The following is a 9,826-nucleotide window of genomic DNA, read 5'->3' on the forward strand; positions in this document are numbered from 1 at the left end:
AAAGACCTTCAAACTGCAGGGCTTCCAAAGCAACAATCTGGCAACTTAAAAGACTCATGACATTCTTTTCCCCGATATTACTTGTTTAATTACCATTTGCACCAGTACATCTTATGCTTTATATACATATATCTTTAATTTTTGCTTCTTCAGCTTTTCAAATACATAATATATTATCTCCAGAATACTAACTAAGACAATACAGAAGAGGCTCCTAGTTAGTTGTTAATTGGTGCCATGAACTTCCTTGGTTTGGGGAACTGATACATAGTTGAAATGACAGGACCTCACAATGATTTGAGAAAAAAAAAAAAATAACAAAAAGCCAACCAGCAGAGTCCATGACTTCGCTAGCAGATTATAGCCACCCACAAAGTTAGAGGAGGCAGGGAGTTTAAGTACAACAAGACTGCAGGAGTGACTCTGACAGCGGGGAAGGGGCAGCAGGGGGAACACTAAGAGAGCCAGGGGATCAGGATTAAATGACTACTTAAAATACATCCAAGAGCAGTCTGGTCCCCACTTCCACAAGTGGAACTGCAGCAGCTTTAGAGCTATTTTCAAGCATTTTGCTTCCCAGAAGGATGGTCTAAGTGAAACTCTGTCTCCAAAATGCCCTCAGTGTAATAAGAAGACAGAAAGGACAAGAGACCTTTGCAAGTACAAGGTGCATACAGCTAACTATTCCCTTTTAAAAGCCTCACCAGGAAATCTTTGCCCAAAGGGAAAAATTTACTTGAGCAGGTGTGCTAGCAGAGTGCATCCCAGTTACAAAAGTGTTGCTGCCGGCTGAATGTTCAAAACAGGAAGAAGCCTTCCAAGGAAGCACCAGAACCATAGTGTTCTAGTAACCGGGTACAGCTGTAGAAGAACCACTGAGCCCCCGCTTTGCCAGTTAGTGGTTTGGCTTATCAGCTAGCACAGAGGGTAGCCAGCATTGTGAGGTTTACAGTCTGCCCACGGGCTTTGCCCAGAGTAATCAGCAGACTTACACCCCAGATCACACCCATAGCTGCTGAAGATGGATTAGTGTCCAGATCAAAGGGCCTGAGGAAACTCTCCCAAAGAGAACAGCAGAGAGTAAGGGCCTTTTACCTCTAACATCCTAAACCACACAGGAATTAGAGGGGGTTTGGGGCACATTAAAAATTAAAAAAAAAAAAATCTAAGTTACAATAACCAGCTCACATCCCTAGAAAGTCAGCCTTAGAAGAAAAGCCACAAGAAGGAACACAGGTGGGAGAATTTCACTGCCACAGTTCTCAAGTTTGGGCCTACTGTAATTTTCTTGCCCACACAAAGTGTGAGATGAAAAGAGGAAGGAGACTGTCCCTTCACCAGAGAATAATCCACTGTCCCACCATAGTTCTTACTGTGGTATGGATATGCAATACTTGTAACACAGTGCCAAGTCACAACACAAGGCCAGGGCTCAGGATAGTGATGCAGGAACATGAAATGCTGAGTGGTGGGATTACCTGGTTGTCATCTAGTGCAAGTAACTACCAAATTATAAAAACAAGTTAGTTTGTTTGGTTTTTTTAAAGCTATTTCCAGTTAAAACAGCTCAATGACAAATGAGGCCTTTGCATGGGGCGGGAAGGAGAAAGGAGTGAAAAATGATAGAAGTTCCTCCAGTGAACCTGCAAGCCAAACAAGGAGCCTCAAGATGGGGTGCCCACCCAGAGCTACAGCGCAGTGGCAGCAGGTCTACTCAAGGACTTGCATGACTCCTCCCACAAGAGCACAGGAACATCCAGCACTATCAAGAATTGCACCAAAGAGAGGAAGAGTAGTGCGTGCATGGGGAGGTTCACTCCTCACCACAGACGTTAATTAATCAAGGAGGGTTTTGTGTTGAGACAAGACCTGTCTCCTTACAGCTTCCGTTTACAAGCTGCAGCCAACTGCAGCTGTCCTCAGCACTGCAGGCCAAGCTACAGGCTTGAGTCACTACTGAAAGCAGCCACAAAACGCAACAGTCTAACCAGAGAAAATTTAAAGGACAAGGAACCCAGAGGCACCTACCCAGCCTTTCCCTGTACCCACCTTCTTCAGGATTCTTGATTTCTCTGTATGGAAAGACAGGGAAAAAGAGCTAGGATGTACCATGTAATGGCCAAGTGGGTGGAAGAGATGAGGCTACCTCTCTCCTCCTTGCCCATCTTGCAAGGAGTCTTTAGGTTCAGTGGTTTCACTGTGGGATAAAAAATAGTAAGTTTTGACTGAAGTGAAGATCTGGTTTAAAAATGAGGATTGTCCCGATTTGTTTTTGATTGAAGACTAGAGAGGTTTGTGTCCCCTCTGATCCCATTTGGTGCCTCTAGAGCCTCTTGGTCATCAGTTTGTCCCATTCCACTGCTTTGACCATTCAGAACTGGACCCAGTTGGACTGCTGAGGAGCCTGATTGGGAACAGCACTGAAATAAAGAAAGGAGAAACAAAGGAGCAGATCTAGCAAGACTTCTTAACTTATGGCTCTTCCAGTGCCCATCAGAACACCAGCCTTCTTGTGTGCAGTTCCCTTCACCACAGCTTACCTGGATGCAGTGCTGAAGTCTCCCCAGAGGTCTGTGGTAGCTGATGCTGGTGCCTTGGATGCAGATGGAGGAGCATCTAAGTCTAATAGAATATCTAAGGCAGAAGGAAAAAAAAAAAAAAAAAAAAATCAAGCTAATCAAGAAGAAAACCCCACAGGCATTTAAACTGTCACCTTACACAAACTGCTGGATGCAGGGGCAGAGAATCTTTGAAGAGATTCAGCTCTTCCTCCAGAAGAAGGAAGTCAGACTTTTTAAGGATTTTGTTATAACAGCAGCTCCTTTTGCTGAATGTGCATGGAGCATGCTGCAGGGGTACACTGTCTTCAAGAACTATACGGTCTCCACCTAGCATAAAAACTGACAGATTTGTGACATATTACCTCTCCCAGTAGACATAAGACTCAGACTCAGCCCAAGCTCAGCAATCATGCAGTTGCCAAACAGGCATCACCTTAACAGTACAATTCTGTGTGGTTTCTTCTCACTCTGATCTGAGTACTGCACTGCTAAAGTCTCTGCCTTCACAAGAGTATCATCAGCTCTCCAGACACCTCTGTATGGTCACACTTTTAGTACAGCATCCAGAAGACTGCAGCAGACTCTCTGTTATAGAATCACAGCATGGTTTGGGTTGGAAGGGACCTTAAAGATCACCTAGTTCCAACCCCCTGCCATGGGCAGGGACACCTTCCACTAGCCCAGGTTGCTCAAAGCCCCGTCCAACCTGGCCTTGAACACTGCCAGGGAGGGGGCAGCCACAGCTTCTCTGGGCAACCTGTGCCAGTGTCTCAACACACTCACAGTAAAGAATTTCTTCCTTATATCTAATCTAAATCTCACCTCTTTCAGTTTAAAACCGTTATCTCTTGTCCTATCCCTACACTCCCTGATAGAGTCCCTCCCCAGCTTTCCTGTAGACCCTTTAAGTACTGGAAGGCTGCTATAAGGTCTCCGTGGAGCCTTCTCTTCTCCAGGCTGAACAACCCCAACTCTCTTGGCCTGTCCTCACAGGGGAGGTGCTCCAGCCCCCTGGTCATCTTCATGGCTTCTGCTGGACCCCACTTGAGCAGGTCCATGTCTTTCTTGTACTGGGGACCCCAGAGCTGGACACAGCACTGCAGGTGGGGTCTCACGAGAGTGGAGTAGAGGGGGAGAATCACCTCCCCTGGCCTGCTGGCCACACTGCTCTTGATGCAGCCCAGGACACAGCTGGCTTTCTGGGCTGCGAGCACACGTTGCTGGCTCATATCCAATTTCTCATCCACCAGTATCCCTAAATCCTTGTCTGCAGGGCTGCTCATAATCCATTCATCCCCTTGTGTACACTGATACAGGTGATTACCCCACCACAGGTGCAGAACCTTGAACTTTGCCATGTTGAACTTCATACACGTGTATATATAATGTGTGTATGAAGTTCAACATATTTTTATGTATTATATAAAATATACATTTTTAAAACAACCCACTATACCCACAATCCCACTATACTTTGCACCTCCTTCTGCTGCTCATACTAAAGGTTCCTCTCTCCCTATTCAAAGCCACTCAAGAAGTGCTTTTCCTGCATCTTTCAACAACAGCCACAAGTTTATCTGTATTTTTTCTGCAGAAAGCAAGTAACTGTGCAGTACTTTTCTGGACACCCTACACAGCACCACCAGTGCACCTAAACCACATACATGTTCAGAAAAACCTATTTAAATTTCATACCCACCCCCGCCAAGATTGTTTTGACCAAGCCACTTGGTTTCTCGTTTTGCAAGGACAGGAGCTACAACACTGTCCTCCTTGCAAGGAGAACAAGCAGGCATTATTAAACAAGCATGGAGATCCTCAGGTCAAAGAGAACAAAGCCCTCAGGACACATCATGTCTCACAGGGGACTGCTGGCACTACACTGAACACTGGTTCCCTGAAGTCCCCTCAGTCCTCTCCACGCATCTGCAAGTGTCTGACAGACTGTTTGCTCTGCACTAATGTTTACCTGCACTGCTCACATTACTGGATTTCAGCACGGGTGGTGGTGTGACATGGTTGGCAATGGCTGTGGAGGAAGGGGGAGGTATAGGAGGGACTGCAATTTTGCCTCCTGGTGGGGGTGGCAGCAGGCTTAGGCCCCCCGATCCAGGCACACGGGGCTTGGCTGCTCCTCCTTTCTTTGTCGTCATGTTCTATATAAAAAGAAAAGATAAGTGAGGAAGAGTCTCCTTTGGTGTATGCAGAGAAAGAAGAAGGGTAAACTGGGCTGCTTACCCCAATGTTCAGTTTGATGGTCTGCCCTTCCTTAAACCCTAAGTCTAATTTGGGACGTGTGTCAGCTTCCTGGGACTCCTTGGAGATCTCAGTCTCCTGCTTCACCCACCTAAAAAGAAAAGAGGAAGACATAAGGCCCTGTGGCAAAACGGAACAGGGTTTTAGAAAAATGCATGGTTCCTCTCCCCATCCCTCCAGAGAACTACCTTGCCTTGTCAAACCAGCTACCTCCCTACTCCCAACATAATACAGCAAAAAGCTGGGACCACCACAAACCCAAGAGACTGTCTAACACTGCACCTGTAGCATCACAGGACCTAAGTTTAAGACTTACAGATCTAACCCTGCAGGACTCTCAGCTTGCATGACAGTTGGCAGCACACTCAAGCATCCCTGATGGAGCCAGAGTAGGGTTTCATGACCATCCCAAGGAAGCCTGTGCTAAACGAACATGCACCACCACCCGCCATGTTCTACAGGCCAGAGGAAAAACAGCATTCCAGAAAAGCACCACTCACTTGAAGTGATCCTGCAAAGAGACGTTGAAGTCAAAGGCATCACCACGATCCGTGAAGCCAATGCCTATAAAAGCACTTCGTCCTAGCAAGGAGACAGGAGGAGTCATTGGAGGTGCCCTGCAAATGGGCCCTTGTGTTCATTTACTCCAAAATCCTTCTGCTTCTCCTAAACCACTATGTGCTACCTCCCTCAGACACACTTGCAGCTGGACACCAGCAGCTCATTGTTCCTAGCTTTCAGGACGCACCCTTCTTTCCATGCAGCACTCTCATAAACTGAATGTTCCTTCCCAGTCCCTGGACTCTGTGCAATGTAGAGAATCCTCCTCTGTTAACCTTGCCTTCCTACCCCTCCAGGCACCCTATCCAGCCTTTTTGGCACTCCCAACACCCTTTCAATCCACCCAGCATGCACCCAGCTGCATCAGGCTAAGTCTCCTCCACCCCTAGCACTTGGCACGTACATGATCCCTCAACTCACCAGTTCCATCCTGAATTCGAATGACAAAATAGCGGCTGGAATCTGCCACAGTCTCTACTGCAATGCCAGGGTATTGATCTATAGGAGCCTGGGCGAAGAGTTCTCCTGAAGACAGAGAATCGGGTGTTAACGAGAACAACCTCTTACTAAAGTGTGGCCAAGGTTGCATGCACAGCTGTGAGCAGGCTTAGAAGCACGGCTCATAAGCAGCAATCACAGTCACAGCCTTGCCAAGCCACAGCCTTTCCCTTACCTGAAACCTTATCCTCCAGTTTTATGTATGCAGTTTTGCCTTTAGAGGTGACACGAAGCCGCCCTGTCCAGTCCGGATGGTCCAGTTTCCAGTCAGAGGCCCTGAAAAGAAAAGCAACTGTTCACTGACCGTACATCAACACCTCCACTTCTGCCTGACCATCTCAACAAAAATCTCTGCTCCCAAACCTTCAACACCTGCAGCTGCCTTATTCCATTTCTCTCCACAAACAATATATGAGGTCTCAGCTCCTATCCGTGGCTGCCAATGGACACACACAGCTCTGAGTGACCTCTTTCCTCTGGGTAAAGAGAAATAGATACAGAGCAGAGAACATCAACTCTTGTTTTTACCTGTATAAGCGTGCAGAAAAGGGGAGACTGAAACACAGAAACTCACCTGGAACAATAAACCCCAAAGCAACTAAGTGACTTGTGAGCATCAGGCAGACCTCAAAAATTAGTTAAGAGCATGCTGAAAAGCCTCTCCATTATTCTACCCTATTGTTGCAGTATCAAGTACCTCTGAACCTAGAGGCAACTAGCTTACGCTAGGTAAAACATCACACACAGCCATCCTGACTAGCCCATCAAACTCTTTGCTGCATACCGCTGTGAAGGAAAAAAAGAAAAGAGAGAAAAACCCCAACCTACAGGATTTTACAACTGGAAACAAACACATCCTGTGGCCCCGCACAACATCCAGGGCAGGAACAGTTTACTAAGTTCAGCGAGTACCACCAACACCCATCAGCACTTCAGAGCACAAACCCCCTTCTCCTGCAAGTCTGTGGGCACAGGTTATAAAGTGACACTCCACTGGTTTCAGCTAAAGAGAGGGAAAGCATTTCTAACTCCTGGTCCTCCAACCTCTTCCTAAAAATCATGCTGAACCCCTGCTGGCTTTCTCCCCGCTACTGCAAGAGCCAACAGGCCGAATTCAACATGCCGTTACACCACATCAGGCTCACATCCCAGGGAACCGGGCAAACTGGGAGCAGTGGGCAGCTCTGCCGGGAAGCGCAGGTTGCTCAGGTGCCCTCACCTCCCACACACAATTAACAGAGCAGCCCCAGCATGGAGCAAAGGCTCCCGCTTTTAGGCGCAGACCACGTATGAGAGCCGGTACAACCCCCCAGAGCTGCAGCCGGTGGGGTGAAAGGCCTCAGGGAACAGGCCTGACCCGCCTGCGGCCGCAGGCCATGGCTTCCCAAGGCCCCGCTCGGGGCGAGAACGCCCCTTCCCGGGCCCAGCTCCTGGCTGCCCTGCCGCGGGCCAGGGCCATCCCGGGCGCCGCACGCTCCCTCACCTGTACCCGCGGTTGGAAGTGCGTGGCGGGATGCGGTAGACGTTGACATCAGGCTTCACACACAGAACGGACTCGTACTCCAGCTCAGCCGCCGCCATCTCGGCCGCGAACCCCCACAACCCGGCGAGAGCGAGGGGTGGGACCCTAAGAACCAGGAGCGCTTCCGACCGCCATCTTTGATGAGGGCAGCCACCGCCTAGGGGCGCGGGGGCGGCTGGGCAGGGAACAAGCCACGTCGAAGGCGTGGAAGAAGACATCTTAGATCCTGGCAGCAAAGCGCGGGAGCGGGGAGGTGGCCATCTCGGAGCCGGTTCTGACACAGCAGCGGGGGCTGGCGCCATCTTGGGCCCTGGCAGTTTCCCCCAGAGTGCCTGGCGCGGCCATCTCTGGTTTGGGCTGATGAAGTGGTGCCGGGCGCCATCCTGGAGCTGGGCACAGCCATGTCGGGAGCTGGCAGAGCCGGGCGGAGGCCAGGTTCCCGTCCTGGGTGGTGGGGAGGCCCGGAGCTGCCGGGGCACAGCGGCGGGCAGGAGGGGCGCTGGGCCTGGGGAGGCCCTGAGCTGCCGCTTCCCGCCAGCCCGGTGCGCGGCGGGGGAGGCGCCGGCCGCGGGCTCCAGACCACGGTGGCACCGAGCAGGAGGCGCCGGTGTCACGCCGAGATGGTTTCCCCTGAACCTTCTGTGCACAGAAGGAAAGTTCCAAAGGTTGGGTCTGTCCGTTAAGTACATTCCTGGACAGTGCCTTTTTTTTTTTTTTTCCTTAAATAAGCAAAAAGCAAAGCAAAAGCCCAAAAGATTCTTCTGCATGGCTTATTATGAGGCTACCCGCAGATTGGCATGAACTGTGCATTTTACCCTACTTGTGTAGCCCTTTTTATTTGCACACTGTGGAGTTCCATTCAAGATTTCTGCTATTTCTTGGTTTTCATTCATTGAAGATTTCTGTGTGGGGAGAATATGGATCCTCCATTGCTTTCATAGTCTGATTTTAAATACGTTTTTCAAGAACGTATTTAATTCACTGCTTAATCCTTTAAAAAACAAAACACTTCAGCTGTTATTGGCGGTGCTTTGTATTTTCTTGGTCCAGAGATGCTTGTTTGAAAAAGACAGAAGGATGTTACGTTCTCTGCTGGTTAAGTCTCAATGGAATTGAATGGGAGATGTATTCCTGGTGTCCTGGTGCTGCTTCTGCATCTTTCCTCACATGCCTTATAAAAGTTGGCTCTTTGCCACGCTCTTGTCTTAGATGCTCTCCTTCTAGAAGAACTGTAGGAGGATTGTGGCACACTGAATGGCAGCACAATAAAGAGCCAGGTGAAATTTAATATTGCTAATTGTGAATTACTGAGTCTGGAAAAGCAACCATAACTATACATACAGAGCAATGTACTCTAGATAAGTTATTACCATTCAAACGTAGCAGTCACTGCAGAAAGTTCTGTGAAAAACCGTGTCAATGTGCAATGCTATTCAAAAGGTAAATAGAAGTGTTCAGTTGCTTCTTGAATACTGAATGCTGTAGTGGTCCTCAATCTTAATTATAGAATCAGAAATTATGTAGAAAATGATGACTAGACAGCCATGGCTGAAAATGGCTTCTTTTGGTGGACAAGCTGAGTAGACGGCAATGCTTCACCTTGGGAAGAGACATCTAAGTGGTAGTATGAGAGACACATGGAGGACATGACATGAATTCTTATAGCAAAAGAACTAGGAGGTATCAAATGAAATGATCAGGTAGAAGTTTGAAAACAAAAATTACACTTTTTTATATTGCACAATTAGATTCATGGCTCCAGGGATGGTACGGGTAACCAAAAGTATAAATAACTTTTAAAAAAGCAATTAGATGAATCCATAGAAGGGAAGTCTGTAAAATATTGCTAACAAATGCACACCAAACCCCTGGCCCACAAAGCACTTACACTACAGATTGCTTGGCTAGTATCCTAGGAAAGTGTAAATCTGCACTGTTTCATAGGCTTTCTTTAAGCAGGTCTGTTTTTCTCAAAGGTTTGCCTCTCATTATCCTTTTTGCCTTAACTCCAGCAGTCTGGCAAGCAATGTAACACTGGCATTCTTTTACACCGTGCTGAAACACAGGGCTGGGTTTTGTGCTGCCACATGAATATCTGGGGTGGGGGGGGTGTGTGGATCCCTGCGTGCCCTCGGCAGTGAGCCTGGGCACTTCTCCCCAGCATGGTTTTCTTCTCTGCAGCCTTGGGCCAATGCTTGGGTTTTAAGTGAAAATGGAATTTTGTGTGGCCTGTGGTTCTGGGATCAGAAGGCCTTTGGTAGAACAGCAAACCAAAGGTAAAACACAGCACAAACCATTACAGGAAGTAACAGGTAGAAGTGTTGAAAGTGCCTGCTATGTAAAGGTTAATTTTGGGAGTGTGATTTCACAGAAATATGTCCAAAATAAGTGTATAGATACTAGTTTATTTATCAAATATGACAAGACT

The 9,826-nt window shown here is 48.0% G+C and overlaps 1 protein-coding gene across 1 annotated transcript; it reads right to left on the bottom strand.

Moving 5' to 3' along the window:
* Nucleotides 1-111: 111 nt before the first annotated feature.
* Nucleotides 112-7,831, bottom strand: NECAP1 (NECAP endocytosis associated 1). Its single transcript, XM_074871968.1, has 8 exons — nucleotides 7,360-7,831; nucleotides 6,052-6,152; nucleotides 5,799-5,903; nucleotides 5,318-5,399; nucleotides 4,800-4,908; nucleotides 4,531-4,717; nucleotides 2,541-2,634; nucleotides 112-2,420 (listed from the first exon to the last, which is right to left on the bottom strand). The coding sequence occupies exons 1-8, from the start codon at nucleotides 7,698-7,700 to the stop codon at nucleotides 2,372-2,374; spliced, it is 1,068 nt and encodes a 355-aa protein (XP_074728069.1). The 5' UTR covers nucleotides 7,701-7,831; the 3' UTR covers nucleotides 112-2,371.
* Nucleotides 7,832-9,826: the final 1,995 nt, after the last annotated feature.

Source organism: Strix uralensis, chromosome 5, assembly GCF_047716275.1.
Source record: "Strix uralensis isolate ZFMK-TIS-50842 chromosome 5, bStrUra1, whole genome shotgun sequence".
Lineage (NCBI taxonomy): Eukaryota > Metazoa > Chordata > Aves > Strigiformes > Strigidae > Strix > Strix uralensis.